This window comes from Pan paniscus, chromosome 17 (assembly GCF_029289425.2).
Source record: "Pan paniscus chromosome 17, NHGRI_mPanPan1-v2.0_pri, whole genome shotgun sequence".
NCBI classification, from domain to species: domain Eukaryota; kingdom Metazoa; phylum Chordata; class Mammalia; order Primates; family Hominidae; genus Pan; species Pan paniscus.
The window spans coordinates 53091163-53107764 of NC_073266.2; the positions used below are offsets into that span (position 1 = coordinate 53091163).

Sequence of the window (16602 nt, forward strand, 5' to 3'; positions counted from 1 at the left end):
TCCCATAGATACGAAATGTGGAAACGAATCAGTGTCTAGATAACATGGCTAGAAAAGAGAATGAAAAAGTTGGAATTTTTAATTGCCATGGTATGGGGGGTAATCAGGTGAGTATCTTAGAAAACTCTTAAAAGGGATAATTTTCAGATTTGTTTTTACTTTGCCTTTTTTATACCATGACATCATTCAGGAAATATTTTCCTTCCTTTAAAGAGAAAATAATAAAGACTTTCAGGTGAAGGAAGCTTTCAATCCAGTGATTTTTTTTTTTAATGAAACATTTGTGAAAGGCCCATTGTGAGAACTATGTTTACATTGCTGAGCACAAAATTTATTTTGCCCTTTTTATTCAAACAGATGACAACCCTTGACAATACATTCAGTGTATACAGAGAGCTCAAGGTCATTTTTGCTTCACCTTGTAAGCAAGAAAATGAGTAACATAACATCAATGTAAATTAGTGGTAGCTTTTCTGAGTCACTTTATTCTTCATTACTTTAATAAAGTACATAAATCATGTACCTTGAAATACTTGTATTTTCCCTGACAGCTAATTGGGCATTTAAAATGCTGACTAATTTATTTTTTCTGTTTATGTGTGTGCATTTTTATTTCCAGGTTTTCTCTTATACTGCCAACAAAGAAATTAGAACAGATGACCTTTGCTTGGATGTTTCCAAACTTAATGGCCCAGTTACAATGCTCAAATGCCACCACCTAAAAGGCAACCAACTCTGGGAGTATGACCCAGTGGTAAGTTATGCAGTTGCCTATAGTAATAAAATTATGTGTGTCACTGGGTATATTTATATACTTTATATCTAAAGGAATGAGTTCTTGTGGACCTTGAATATGGATCAAACTTGTCTTATACACTAAATATTGACAGGTGGGAAAAATAAGTAAAATAAATGTGTTTTAATCTCCCTAATAATTAAATTTTAGTCTTATAAAATCACAGTTGCCTCCAATCCCTGGGTCCTTGTTTACTGAGTAGCCACTGTTCCTTCTGTATGTCTTCAAGTTCTATAGTCTAGTTTGGGAGAAATGAGGCAGAAAGTAGGCTTTTAAAATTACTTAATTAAACACTTCAGTGAAAGATAAGTTTTAATTAATAAAGTTCTCTGGCTTGTGATGATTTCCCAGTGACATATATAACAGAACCTTTCATATTTATCTTTCCTTTTGTCTGGAACCTTTCTCTCCACCACCATCAAATGGGCTCACATGGAAGTACTTAAAAGGTATTAGTTCAATTAAAGCATCCGTGGTAAACCTCTTTCCACCTATTTGCCTAATTTTTCAACTTGTGCTTTTGCCAGGTTCTGGAACCAGCACCAACATCTTCAATATTTCTTTCTCTGGTTCTTTTTAATTTGGCTTAACTTCTGTAAGGCATTTAGTGCCACTGAACAGATGACTTTTTTTTTTTTTTTTTTTTTTTTGAGGCAGGGTCTTGCTCTGTCACCCAGGCTAGAGTGCAGTGGTACAGTCACAGCTCACACAACCTCCACCTCCCAGGCTCAAGCTATCCTCCCACCTCAGCCTCTAGAGGAGCTGGGACCACAGGCACACGCCATCATGCCTGGCTAATTTTTGTGATTTTGTGGAGACGGAGTTTCACCATGTTGTCCAGGCTGGTCTTTCTTGAGCACTTAGGCTCAAGCGATCCACCCGCCTCAGCCTCTCAAAGTGCTGGGATTACAGGCATGAGCCATCATATCTGGCCTGATATTTTCTAATTTATTTTTTTCATTTTTTATTTTATTTATTTATTTTTTTGAGATGGAGTCTCGCTCTTATCGCCCAGGCTGGAGTGCAGTGGTGCAATCTCGGCTCATGCAACCTCCACCTCCCTGGTTCAAGCTATTCTCCTGCCTCAGCCTCCTGAGTAGCTGGGATTACAGGCGCCCGCCACCATGCCCGGCTAATTTTTGTACTTTTAGTAGAGACAGGGTTTCACCATGTTGGCCAGGCTGGTCTTGAACTCCTGACCTCAGGTGATCTGCCCACCTCGGCCTCCCAAAGTGCTGGGATTACAGGCATGAGCCACTGCACCCAGCCTGGCCTGATATTTTCATATCCTCTTATGCCTTGGCCATAAGATGCACTACTGTTTAGGTTCTTCTCTTAGTTTGCTCTCTGTTCCTTTTGTTGGCCTGGCTCTCTCTCCTTCTTCGTCCTACTCCTTAAATGGAAATGTTGTCCAAAGTTACTGACTTTGGCCATCTTTCCTCCCTTTACTGTGTCATACACCAACCATGGTCTACTTTAATCATCAATATGCTGTTCTCTGAACATACCTTATACTTTCCTAGTTCACATCTAAGATAATATGCTTCCCTCTGCCTGACACACCTTACCCATTCTTAAGAATCCAGCTTTGACATCACTTCCATGAATCCTAACCTGAAATTAACTCTGTCAATCTTAATTACAGTCATCTCTGACCTCTATAAAGCTGTACTTGTTTGTAGTTATTTATCTAGCAATCTTTTCTCCACTATTAGATTGTTAGATCCTAGAGGACAGAGATCATCTTTTATAAATCCTGGGTCTCCTTTCACAATGTCAGGCTATAGAAAAAATGATATTACCTATAATAATAGCTCAGTTAATATGGCCATTGGAAATGGCCTGAATGCTCTGTTCTAGGGTTTCCCATGGTATGTGCCACTGCCATTTTGGGTGTGACTGCCCCATGCATTGCAGGGTGTGTAGCATCTCAGGCTCCAGATAGTAAGTGCTAGTGGCACCCCATAGCCATTGTGACAACCACAAAATTTTAAAAATGAAAAACCTCTTAAGTTTATTGGAAAATGACAGTATATTAATTAGGCAGTATTTTTAGAAACCTATTTATTATAACTAAAACAAATAGGGATTTATTTTTCTTACATAAGTCTAGAGGTAAGTAAATTCAGTGGCATAGTGATGTCAGGGATAACGTTGTTGTAATATTCTTAGCTTTTCCTTGTGGCCACAAGGTGGTTGCTGCAGCTCTATCGCATCCCAACTCCAGGCAGAAAGAAAAGGGAAAGAGGAATGGTATACTACCACACGTGTTGCTCTTTATTAGCAAAGTAAAAGGTTTTTCTGGAACCCCCTTAGCAGGCTCTGCTTATGTCTTATGGACCAGAACATCCCATGGTGACCCCCAGCTGCAAAGGAAGCTGGGAAAGCAAGTCTTTGGTTTTCTAGTCGTTAGAGTGTGAGATGGCCAAGAGATACAGGGATTGGGAAAGACTGTTGGCTAGCCAACCTACACAGTCTACCACAACAGTATTCCAAAAGTAAATGTTTGATGAAACAGGTAAGAAGCTGGAGATAGAGTATTTAGAAAGAGCCGGCCGGGCGCGGTGGCTCAAGCCTGTAATCCCAGCACTTTGGGAGGCTAAGGTGGGCGGATGACGAGGTCAGGAGATCGAGACCACAGTGAAACCTCGTCTCTACTAAAAATACAAAAAATACACCATACAGGCATGGTGGCAGGCACCTGTAGTCCCAGATACTCAGGAGGCTGAGGCAGGAGAATGGCGTGAACCCAGGAGGCGGAGTTTGCAGTGAGCCGATATCGCGCCACTGCACTCCAGCCTGGGCGACAGAGTGAGACTCCATCTCAAAAAATAAAATTAAATTTAAAAAAAAAGAGCCAGTTATGAGTGTGAAGTTTTAAAACTTCTAGATCACTTTGCAAGGTTTTTTCCTGCTGAGATAAAACATTAATGCTGGGGATTGATTTCTCCCAGAAGCAGACTCGAAGATAAAGTTGAGCATTCAGGATGTTTGTTAGGGAGCACTTTCTGGGCCAATATCTGTAAAAGGAATACCTCCCTCTCCCTGGGCAGAGGGAGAAGTTGAGTTGCAATGCAGGTCCAACAGCCTGAGCAGACTACAGGGAAAGCCCTGGAGGGGAACAGCCCATCAGAATCGTCCTGCCTCCATCCATTGAAAACTTAACAGTCTAGAAAAATAACAGAATACTTATGTCCATTATCTGTAATCTAAAATCATGAATTCTTAGATTTCAAAGCAACCCTAGAAATTAAACCCAGGATACTTTTTATACAAGTAGAAATTGAAACTCAGAATTAATTTCCCAAGGAAATTAATTGCCCAAGGTCTCTGAGCAGCCAGATAGTATGACTAGATCTCAAATCTGGAATTCTTGATTCTCGATCCAGGTTTCTTTGCACAGTACCACGCTATTTTTGATTAATAGTTTTGAGTCTTGCTTGTATTACATATTACATGAAATTTACAATAAGGCACTGGGCTCTTTTGCTTTGACTACTTGTATCTGTCCTTTCTGGAATAAAATGCAGATTTTAGACCTAGTTACATCTAGAAGTTAGGAGTAGGAGCTTGGCAAATTATTTTTTCTAGGATGCAGGTAGACTTTACTAAATGATTAATTATAGCTTTTATCTTCTCCTTCAAAGGTTACAGTTAGATGCTTGTCACTTGCTTGTCCTGATGCCTTAGTCCAGCTCTCTCTGAATGGAGACTAGTTGGTGTTGCCTGAGTCCTCTGAGGAGTGCTGTGATGACAGCATCCTACCCACAAGGTTCCAAGCCACAAGGCTCTGTGCCTGCTGTCAGCAGCCAGAGTTGTATCTGGAACAGGGTTCTCCACCAGAGTCTAGGCTTCCTGGGGGTGCTGCTCACCTTCCAAGTTATGGGGATTCTGTCCTGATGTCGAACAGTTAAATACTCAGCACAGAGCAATAACCTATGTGTTTGTGATGGGTTTATTTTAATGAATCTAGATGAGTGAAATGCACATTTTTAGAAACTAGGTTGAGAGAGACCAACTCTCCCAACTAAATTTTTTGTTGTGCTTAGTTGGGGGTTTTTTGTTTTTAGTAATAGTGACCATGGGCCTGATGAGGGAGGCCACTGGGATAAGCTTTGCGGGAACTCCCGGAATGTTTGAGAGGTTCTCTTGTTCTGGTCTTTCCTGAGACTGAAGCCATTGGCAGCAATGTGCACGCTGAGCCGCAGCGCTCTGGCTGCTGGATTGTGTCCATGACTGCTCAGGACGTTGCCAGGATGTTGTGTTTTCCAATAATAAGCATTACTCTATAAATGCAAATTACCATTGTATGTAAATGTCATTGTACCATTTATCAAGCATTTACTCTGGGATAGGCAGCACTTTATGTACATTATCTCAGTGTTTCCTCATAAAAACCCGGTGAGGTATTTTTGTCCCCATTTTATAGATGAGGAAACTGGGTCTCAAAGAGTTTAGGATTTTGCTCAGAAGCATATAGTTGGTGTGTGACAAATCTGGAAATCACCCCAGGAATGTCTGACTGCAAAGCCCCTCCTCTCAATAAACTACACAAAGTCTGCATTAAAAAAAGAAAAAGAAAATTCCCACAGCCATGCTGACTCTCCTCTAGGTTCTAGTCTTATATTTGGAAGCATTAAAGATAGAATCCTGAACCTAAAGACAGTATCAGTAGTGACATCTGCAAAGATAGACTGTCATCTGCCAGATCCTACTTTGACCACAACACGGAAGAATAATAAATGACTGGAAGCCTAAGTAGTTGTATACAATTATTAGATTTTGTTTTAAGTTCTAATAGGTGCAAAAAAGGCCTCATGAAAATGAAATGTTTCAGATAAAAGAACTACATTAAAATAGAGCCATGAGTAAAAGAATCAGATAACTATGTGTTAAACATTTTACATTTCCTTCGAGTTAATTTACATTTGTAGAGTAATGCTTAATGCACATTCCTGTATACAACTACTTTGAAGTCCTTAACATGACCAGAGCATATTATCACAATCATTGGTGTGGATCATTGTTAACTATCTATCTGTTAATTCTTACCTGCCCTGCCCTTTCAAAATTATCCTCATAACATGTTGCTGCATCAAATCTAGAACTTAAATAAGTAGATAAAATATATAGCTATGTCTGTTAACCATTTATTAAGAATCTCTTTTGTAGGTGAGGCACTATGTACTTTATCTTCATTATCTATGTAGTTTCCCAAAATCTGCTCAAAATATGTAATGTGATCCTAATTTTTAAAATGAGAAACCTCAAGTTACCCAGGCTGTGAACTCAACTCCACATTCCTGTGCTTTCCTTTCTGTACCACACCATCTCCTTTAACCACCAGGATAGCCTCTGGGTTTGCTATGGACATAGGCATAAGATTGATTTTACTAAATATCAGCTGTCCCAACATTCTTATGATTTTGAGTTATCAGAAAGACCTGAGTTTCTAAAAACTTGAGCTTTGGAATCACAGAATTAACTTGAACAGCCTTATCATAGAGAAATGAAACAATTTTGAAATAGCTGTTTGAAAATAGGTTGAGGATCCTAAATTAGGAACCACTAATCTGGTCTTTTTTTGTTGTTTAGGAAACTGAAGCACAAAAAAGAGAAGCTTCTCATAGTGTTACAGAGCTTATGCCAGAATTAGGACTTAGAATTTAGGTCATCTTGCAGCAAGTCAAGTGTACCCCACTGGACCCCAGTGCCTTTCTCCCTCCCTCATACCTCTTTATCGACCTACATATCTACCTACTTCTCTCTCTCTCTCTCTCTGTTTCTCCATCCATCCATCCATCCATCCACCTACCTACCTTTTCTCCGTTGTCTTTTAAATAATGTATATTACCAAAAAAAACACCTTTTCTGCAGAGGAACTTAATCACCAAAACTGATGCTTGAGGTGTTTTGTTTTCTTCCACTCTCATGTTAAGATTTTTTCTATTTCAGAAATTAACCCTGCAGCATGTGAACAGTAATCAGTGCCTGGATAAAGCCACAGAAGAGGATAGCCAGGTGCCCAGCATTAGAGACTGCAATGGAAGTCGGTCCCAGCAGTGGCTTCTTCGAAACGTCACCCTGCCAGAAATATTCTGAGACCAAATTTACAAAAAAACGAAAAAAATAAGGATTGACTGGGCTACCTCAGCATACATTTCTGCCACATTCTTAAGTAGCAAAAAAGGAAAAGTGCTTTCCTCCTCTGCAGGATGTAAGGTTTATCAGCCATTAAAACTTAGACTTCTCTAGCTTTTCACTAGCTGTGAACCAGCCTTCCTGTCCATGGACGTGAAACTGCATAGTAATGAGACTGTGCACACTGATGTTTACAAGATTGAAAGAGTCTTTCTCTGAAAATCATGGTAAAGAATACTGAGACAATGAAAAAAAATCAACAAAATGCTTTCTGGAGAACTGTACCTTTTATGGTTTGCTTGCACATCAGTAATTTCTGCTGAACGTGCTGTCATAATGAAGAGATTTCCAAGATTTTTTTTCCTGATTAGAACTGGTAGCCAGTATATTAAATATTGATATAAAAATAAAAGAACTGGAACCAGATTCAGAATCATGAAAACAACATTTTTACAACAACAAAAAAACTATATTAAACAGGGTTTAAAGGAAATTAAAACAGAACTATGAGAAGTACAATTTGTTATAGTATAGTATCAAATTTCTATATAGATTTTATACCTCAGTGGGGAAAAATAACTGATTCCAATGACATTCATTTTGTTTTCATCTGTGATAGTCATGGATGCTTTTATTTTCCTTGGGGTGCTGAAATTGAGCTGAAAAAAAAAGGCTCTTTGAATATAGTTTTAATTTCTCTCTACAGTTTTTTTTTGTTTGGTTTGTGGGCTGTTGGAATTGTAATTTTTAATTGCCTTCTAAAAAATGGAAATTTAACAATGTCTGATCTCAGCTGAACAAATTAGATGTTTCAGTTGTTCTTGGGTCAACTGGCTTACAGATTTACACGTGCACACACACACAAATTTCTTATCACATTTTCGACTTCTTCACTTGACCTAACTGATTATGCGAAATACCCAAGATTCATGCTACTGTACCACAGATTTGTTTTCACAGCAATAAATCTTCAGTTCTTTGTTTATGATTCCACTTAACAAAAGGCCTGCAGAAGTGATTTATTATTTGGGTATTTGGAGATAATACATTTGATGGTTTTTTGGAAAACCTTTTTCACTCCATACTCAGATATGCTTCATTGTCAAGTGCATATTTAGATTAGATTATTGAATTGTAATGTTTATCTGCTGCTTTTTTTAAATAAAATTTGACTGAAAATGTTTAATTGGCATTTTTTAATGACTTAGCCAAAGAAGTGCAGCTATTATTCCATATTAATAGGCGTGCATTTCTTTTCCTAAATCTTATTTAGGCTAAATCAGTTTTATTTTTCTCTGATTTTTTTTAATACCACAGAATCACCTGAGTGTCAATTGAAAGTTGTCAATTAAAAGGTAACCTTTTAATCTCATAGGAGGAATCTCATTAAGACATTTTTCCTGATATGTAGAGCAGTCTGTTGGCAAAAATGCATATATTTTCTTTCATATTTGTAAAATTATATTTAATGGAATTCTTTTCTTTGATTATCAAGGACTTTCACTGCAGGCAGTGCTATTTCTTGTGCCTAAGAATGTTTCCAAAAGTCGCATCGCTAATGATATTTGCCAAGTTGAGTGTACACAAAGTTTCTCATATCCTGTTCAAGTTAATCAACATCAAGCACATGGGGATGCTTTAGGGTGAGTCTATAGTACAAAATGCATAAACCATGTCCCCAGGAAATTTGAAAGGAAGCAGGTGCTGAATGGAATTTTTTTCCTTTTCCATGAGCTGTGTTAATTCTATCTCCAGTAGGCCTAATGCTTGAATAAGCAAGATGTCTAATCAATAAATTATTTTCATGCTCAGAATTTCAGGTTTTTGTACTCCAGCATAGTTTGGTCTTATTTCTTACTGTATGAAAGCTTAACAGCAATGTGATTTAAGGTTTTGTTTTAAATGGGAGATGTAAGTGATTTAATTCATGGGTACTTTTAGAACCTGATAGATAATCCCATTGCCTTTATTTTTCTAATTAAAGAATTCCTAAATACTTTGAAAATACAAAATATTCCTGAATAGTTGTGCCTTACATTGGTTTTATTTGAAGTTAGAGTGGATCCCTGTTTATCATAATTACTTGTAATTAGGCAGATGCTTATCACTCTATTATAAATCAAATTGGGAAGAAAAGAATGAAAAAGAAAACAATGGCTGGGTACTGGCTCATACCTGTAATTTTAGCATTTTGGGAAGGTGAGACGATAGGACCACTTGAGGGCAGGAGTTTGAGGTTGCAGTGAGCTATGATGGTGCCACTGCACTCCAGCCTGGGCAACAGAGAAGAAACCATGTATCTTAAAAAAAAAGAAAAAATGAAGGATGAAAAAGTGGGATTATTATTTAACCAGTGAAGAATTCATAAATGTGACAATTAAGGATAATTTGAATCTCACAAATCTATTCACCCCACCCCAGTCAAGGTCTATTTTAATATATCTATCTTAATTGGCATTCTTGAGAAATAGTGCTGCCATTGAACATTGGGAATATTCATCCATTCTGCAGATGGAGGACATCGTGCAGGCCATGTCCTCATTGCTCCCATTCTACATTTAGCTGGGAAACAGAGGTTCCTCTTTGTAAGGATTTGATGCTCTTCTCATCTTCCAAGAAGTATACCAAGAGCAAATTTAACTCTGTAGTTACCTGTTCTTCAAAGGAAAAAGAAACTTAGAAGGTAGTGTTTCTGAGGTCATAACTGTGAGGGGTTGTATACAAAGAATGAGTCACTTTTTAAGCCATTTGGAAAATTAGATCTGTTTCTAATTAGATGACATTTTCTCCATTCTCTGATCTCTTGAAGATTGCCAAGCATTTGCTTGATAATGTACCAGGACTGATAATTTTGCGGAATATGAGGCAAATATATGAAATTCCGTTGTGTATCTATACCCTAGCAACAAACACTTGAAAATATAACGTTAAAATATGCCATTTGTAATAGCATCAAATAAGTCAAACTTCTAAGTAGGAAGAAAGTTAACAACAAGACCTCTACTCTGAAAACTACAAAACAGTGCTGGGAAGAATTATAGAGCACCAAAATAAATAGCTATTCTATGCTCATGGATTGAAAGACTGCATAATGGTAAGATGTCAGTTCCCCACAAATTGTTATCTAGATTAATGAGATCAAAATCCCACAAGGCCATCTTGTAGAAATTGGCAAATACATATATGAAAATGCAACAGATTCTAAGTAGCCAAGATAATTTTGAAGAAGAAAAATAAAATTGGAGCACTTGTACTACCCAATGTCAAGACTTGCTCTAAAGCTACAACAGTTAAGAGAGTATGGTACTAGAGTTAGGATAAACAACAAATAGAAATAGACATGTCCAGAAATAGACCCACATGTATATGGTTATTGGCTTTTCAACAAAAACAAGCTATTCAATAGAAAAAGGGAAGATTTTTCAGTTGGAGTTGAAGTAACTGGATGTCTGGGAAAAAGCAATGTTAATGCCTTCTTCATACCGTGCACAGTTTATTCAAAATGGATTATAGAACTAAATGTGAATGGCAAAACAATAAATCTTGTAAAAGGAAACAGACTATCTTCATGACATTGGGGTAGACAAGGATATCTTAGGCGAAGACATCTCAGGAAGGTTAAACAAAAAAACTGACAGATTTCATCAAAATTAGATACTTCTCATCAAAAAGATACTTTTAAAGTGAAAAGGCAAGCCACGGCCTAAGAGAAAATATTCACAATACACAGAACTAACAAAGGAAAGCAAAGAACATTTTAAAACCATTGTAACAGCAACCCAGTTTAACAATGAGTGAGTTGAATACATACTTCACCGAAGCTCTCCAGATGCAGGAGTAGCATAGGAAATGGCACTCAAACATCAGCCATCAGGGAATGTAGAATGAAACCACAAGGAAATACCACTGCATACCCACCAAATGGTGAGAATGTGGAACAACTGATAGAAATCTAAGATGGTTTAATCACCTCAGGAAACAGTTTGCCGGTTGCTTTACAAAGATAAACATAATGCCTACCCTGTGACTTAGTGATTCCACTTCTAAAGATCTACCCAAGATAAATGAGGGTATGTTTTTACAATAAGACTTGTACAAGAATAGCAATTTTATTTATAATATTCCCAATCTGAAAACTACCCAAATATCCACCAACAAGCTAATAGATAATCAAGTAATGGTATGTTTATACATTGGATACTAGTCTGCAATTGAAAGAATGGGCTGGGCTTAATAGCTAACACCTGTGATCCTAACAATTTGGGAGGCCAAGGCAGGATCACTTGAGCCCAGGAGTTCAAGACCATCCTGGGCAAGATGGCAAGGCACCATCTCGACAGAAAAATTTAAAAATCAGCTGGGCATGGTGGTACACGCCTATAGTCCCACCTACTCAGCAGGCTGAAGTGGGAGGATCCCTTGAGCCCAAGAGTTCAAGGCTGCAGTGAGTTGTGATCATGCCACTGCTCTCCAGCCTAAGTGACAGATTGAGACCTTGTCTCTAAAAATAATAATGATATACTGGCAAAACAATGTAGATAAATCTTAAAAACGTTGAACAAAAAAAGCTAGACAAATTCCATTTATAAAGCTCAAAAACAAATATGGAATGGTTATCTTTGGGGGTGAGTATAGACTGAAGAAGAGCATAGAACTTTCTGGAATGATGGAATGTTCTATATCTCGATTGCAGTACTGGTAACATACACACATATATATATGTGTGTGTGTATATATTTTAAAATATAGTGAGCTGTATACTTGGGATATATGCATTTTACTGTATTTAAATTATGCCTCAATAAAGTGCTGGGGAAAGTGATGAAGGTATTCACCCTGCTGGCATCAAGGTTTTCTGAAAAGTCCTGCACTGCTACAAAACACCCAAAGGCTGAATAAGTTACTGCAAATGTACTTTAAAGTGGAATGCTGAACTCAGCAGAAAATATGGAAAATTCCTAAATGCCAAATTTGAAAAATGATAAACATGAACTTGGGTGATAATTGTAACTCTTATATATGAAAGCCCTTCCTCTTCTAAGAACGAAGTATAATGCCTAGAGTTTGGGGAACGGGAGCTTAGGCCTTGGGCCTGAACAAAGTTGGGGAATTAAACCAAAGATAACAGCTGGGTATGGTGGCTCACGCTTGTAATTCCAGCAGTTTGGGAGGCCGAGGTGTGTAGATCACCCGAGGTCAGGAGTTCGAATTTCACGTGGCCAACATGGTGAAACCCCATTTCTACTAAAAATGCAAAAATTAGCTGGGCGTGGTGGCACACGCCCATAATCCCAGCTACTCAGGAGGCTGAGACAGGAGAATCGCTTGAACCCGGGAGGCAGAGGTTGGAGGCAGAGGTTGCAGTGAGTCGAGACCACACCACTACACTCCAACCTGGGCAACAGAGTGAGACTCTGTCTCAACAAAAACAAACAACCAAAAATCCCTGCATCTTCAGTTGGAATATTAACAGGTGTTAACACCTACAAGTGAAGGGTGGATAGGGAAGTCAGCCTCTTGAAAAGGAAACCAAAGGGTAATCTGACTGACTTTGCCCCTTTTCCAGGTAGTAAATGAGATGATGGTGCTGCCTCTGTAATCATAGGCCTCCTTTCACAGAGATCAGGGATTTAATGCCACATTCATGAAGTCTGCAGATCAAGAAAATAAAGTGAATCTTAGATTTATACCACTTCCTGAAAACCATCAGAATAAAACAAGTTTTGGCAGGGCACATGGCTCACACCTTTAATCCCAGCACTTTGGGAGGCCAAGGTGAGTGGATCACTTGTGGCCAGGGTTTGAGACCAGCCTGGCTAACATGGCGAAATCCCATCTCTACTAAAATACAAAAATTATCCAGTGTGGTGGCGCCCACCTGTAGTCCTATCTACTTGGGGGGCTGAGGCATGAGAATTACTTGAATCTGGGAGGTGGAGGTTGCAGTGAGCCGGGGTCACGACACTGCACTCCAGCCTGAACAAAAGAGCAAGACTCTCTAAAAAAAAAAGAGAATAAAGTCCTTTGGGGGAAAAAAAAAAAAAAACCTGTCAACCCCACCCCCATACTCCCACTAACTAAATTCAGATACGAAATTACTATCAAAAAGAGTAAGTAAGCCATCATGTGTGAATATAAACAAAAATTAATTGTAGCTTCTGGCAGTGTGAGACTAGCTTGTATCAGACTAAAGCTTAGTAACTTAATAATTTGGAACAAAATATTATTTAAAGAGTGATGCCCCATGTGAGTGAACAGAAACTGTAGGGCATTTGACCCCTGTTAAAAAGGTGTTCACTGGATAAGATCTCAGCTTTTCCCCAGAGAGCATCCACCATGCACTCAGCACACTGAAGGTAGAGTTCATGCAGATGGTGACGAATAATATTAGGCTGAGGAGTCAGATCTTATTTGAGAGCAAACAGGCTGGAAATTGAGGAAGGAAATCCTAGACTGCAAGGAGTCAGAAAAAGAAGTCCCCAAATCTACATACAAACTTCCCTCAGATGGTTGGCTGATTAAATAGTGTGCACAGGATGAAACTCCAAGAAGGTCAGAGAAAAACAACCACCGGAAGGCAGAAAGATCTGAGCAGCAGTCTCAGCAGTTGCCCAGCACCACAAACAGAGGTCGAAGTTCAAATTTGGAGGGGCTTGGTAAACACTGTTAACTTTATGGTGAAATCCAAGAAGGGCATGTGTAGAAATTAAGACCATTTCTAAGACCTTAGGGCTGTTTCTAGAGCCAACTACAAAATGGAAACCGACCACATCTAATAAAGTGGCTATTTTATTAATTATTTTTGAAAATAGTCAATAAAAAGCAGACCCACTAGTAACCTAGATGTTGGAATTGGCAGACAAATTATTCAAAATAAGTATCAGTGTTTTAAAAATGTATACAGAGAAATGTGGATATAATAAGTACAATAATGGGAAGTTTCAGAAGAGGTCTGAAAACGGGGAAAAAAATCCTAAAACCAAAAAAGTATCTAAAATCAAAAATTCATTGGGATTTACAGCAAATTGGACACACACAAGAAAGGATCAGTGAACTTGAGCATAGGTCAATAAAAAATGTCCAAACTGAACCACAGAGAAAAAAGATAAAGGGATAAAAAAAAAAAAAAACAGCCTTGATGATCAAATACATGCATTGACCTGGAAGGAGAGAAGATAGAGAGTGGAGGCCCTGAAGGAGACTCTTATTTTCTCCATTCTGTGGTTGCTGGTAATTCTTGGCTTGTCAGATGCCTCACTCCAATCTCTGCCATTGTCTTCACTTGGCATTACTCTCTGCATGTTTTTGTGTCTTTCTTCTCTGCCTCCTCTTATAAGGACACTAGTTACATTGAATTTATAGCCCACTTTAATCCATTATGACCTTGTCTTAACTGGATCTGCATAGACTCTGCAATGAGTCGAATTGTGTCCACTGGTAAGAAAGACATGTTTAGTCCTACCCACTAATATGTCAGAATGTGACATTATTTGGAAGTCGGGTCTTTACAGAGGTAAGCAAATTAAAATGAGATCATTACAGTGAACCCTAGCCCAGTATGACTGATGGCCTTATTAAAAGGGGAAATGACACAGACACATAGAGAAGGAAGATGATGTGCAGATACAGAGAAACACCATCCACAAACCAAAGGGTGTCTGAATCTACCACAACCTAGGAGAGGCATGAAGCAGATAACCCCTCACAATCCTCAGAAAGAACCAACCCTGCCAACACCTTGATTTTAGGCACCTAACCTCCAAAACAGTCAAAAATTATTGTGGTTTAAACCACTCAATTTATAGTACTTTGTTACAACAGCCCCAGGAAATTAATATAAATCATATTTCTAAATTGAGTCTCATGCTGATATTCTGAATAGATGAAATTCGGATACACTATTCAACCTAATACATCTACTAAACGTTTAAAGAAGAATTAACAACAATCATTCACAAACTCTTACAAAAAGAAGAGGGAACAGTTCTCAATTTATTCTATGAAGCCAGCATTACCCTGATACCAAAGCCAGACAGACATAACAAGGGAAAACAAAACAAGCTAAAGACCAGTATTTCTGATGAATATACAGGTATACCCTCATCTTATTGTACTTTGCAGATACTGTGTTTTTTTAATAAATTGAAGGTTTGTGGCAACCCAGCATCAAGCAAGTCTCACAGTGCCATTTTTCCAACAGTGTGTGCTAATTTCATGTCTCTGTGTCACATTTTGGTAATTCTTGCAATATTTCAAACTTTTTTATTATTAGAATATCTGTTACAGGGTTCAGTGGTATTTGATGATACTATTGTAATTGTTTGGGGGCATCACAGACTACACCCGTATGAGAGGATGAACTTAAATGATAAATTGTGTGTGTGTGCATGCATGTGTGCTTGCATGTGGACTGTTACCCTCATTGGTCCTTCTGCTGTCTCTCTCCCTCTCCTCAGCCCTCTTTATTCCCTGGGACACAACAATTTTTAAATAAGGCCAATTAATAATCCTACATTGGTCTCTTACGTGTTAGAGTGAAAAGAAGATTCACATATCTCTCATTTTAAATTGAAAGCTAGAAATGATTAAGCTTAGTGAGGAAGCCATGTTGAAAGCTGAGATAATCCAAAAACTAGGCCTCTTGCACCAGTTAGCCAAGTTGTGAATGCAAAAGAAAAGTGCCTGGAGGATATTTAAAATGCTGCTCCAGTGAATACACAAACGATAGGAAAGCAAAATAGCCTTATTGCTGATATGGAGAAAGTTTTAATGGTCTGGATAGAAGATCAAACCAACTGCAACATTTCCTTAAGCAAAATCCTAATTCAGAACATAGCCATAGCTGTCTCCAATTCTATAAAGACAGAGCAGAGAGGAAGCTGCGGAAGTAACAAGTTTGAAAATAAGAGGTTGTTCATGAGGTATAAGGAAAGAAGACATCTCCATAACATAAAAGTGTAAGGTGAAACATCAAGTGCGAATACAGAAGCTGCAGCAAGTTATCCAGAAAATCTAAGATCATTGAAGAAGGTGGCTACACTAAACAGATTTTCAATATAGACAAAAGAGCCTTCTGTTGATTTTAGGCATCTAGCCTAAAATGGAAGAAGATGGCATCTAGGACTTTAATGGGTAGAGAGGAGAAGTTGATACCTGTCTTCAAAGTAAAGACTGACTCTTTTGTTAGGGGCTGTTGCAGCTGGTGACACTAAGTTGAAGCCAATGCTCATTCACCATTCCAGAAATCCTTGTGCCCTTAAGAGTTATGCTAAATCTACTCTGACTGTGTTCTACAAGTAGAACAACAAAGCCTGGATGACAGCATATCTGTTTATAGCATGGTTTACTAAATATTTTAAGCCCACTGTTGAGACCTACTGCTCAGAAAAAAAGATTCCTTTCAAAACATTACTGCTTATTGACAGTGCACCTAGTTACCCAAGAGCTCTGATGGAGATGTAAAACAAGATTAATATTTTCATGCCTGCTAACACAACATTCATTCTGCAGCCCATGACCAAGGATTAATTCAGACTTTCAAGTCTTATTATTTAAGAAATAAGATTTCATAAGGCTATAGCTGTCATGGATAGTGATTTCTCTGATAGACCTGGGCAAAGTAAATTGAAAACCTTCTGAAAAGGATCCACCATTCTAAATTCCAT

At 38.2% G+C, this 16602-nt stretch overlaps 1 protein-coding gene and 1 long non-coding RNA gene across 6 annotated transcripts in view; one reads left to right on the forward strand and one right to left on the reverse strand.

Annotated features, from left to right (window-relative positions):
* GALNT1 (polypeptide N-acetylgalactosaminyltransferase 1) overlaps nt 1–8751 on the forward strand; it is a 130890-nt gene extending 122139 nt beyond the window's left edge. For all 4 annotated transcript variants that reach the window (XM_063597243.1, XM_055102797.2, XM_057300383.2 and 1 more), the window contains exons 10-12: nt 9–107; nt 620–754; nt 6752–8751. In XM_063597243.1, coding sequence (XP_063453313.1) covers nt 9–107; nt 620–754; nt 6752–6898 — 381 coding nt within the window. In that variant the 3' untranslated portion in view covers nt 6899–8751. The remainder of the gene's footprint in view (nt 1–8; nt 108–619; nt 755–6751) is intronic.
* LOC103783602 (uncharacterized) overlaps nt 1–16602 on the reverse strand; it is a 42216-nt gene that overhangs the window by 13517 nt on the left and 12097 nt on the right. The window lies entirely within an intron of this gene.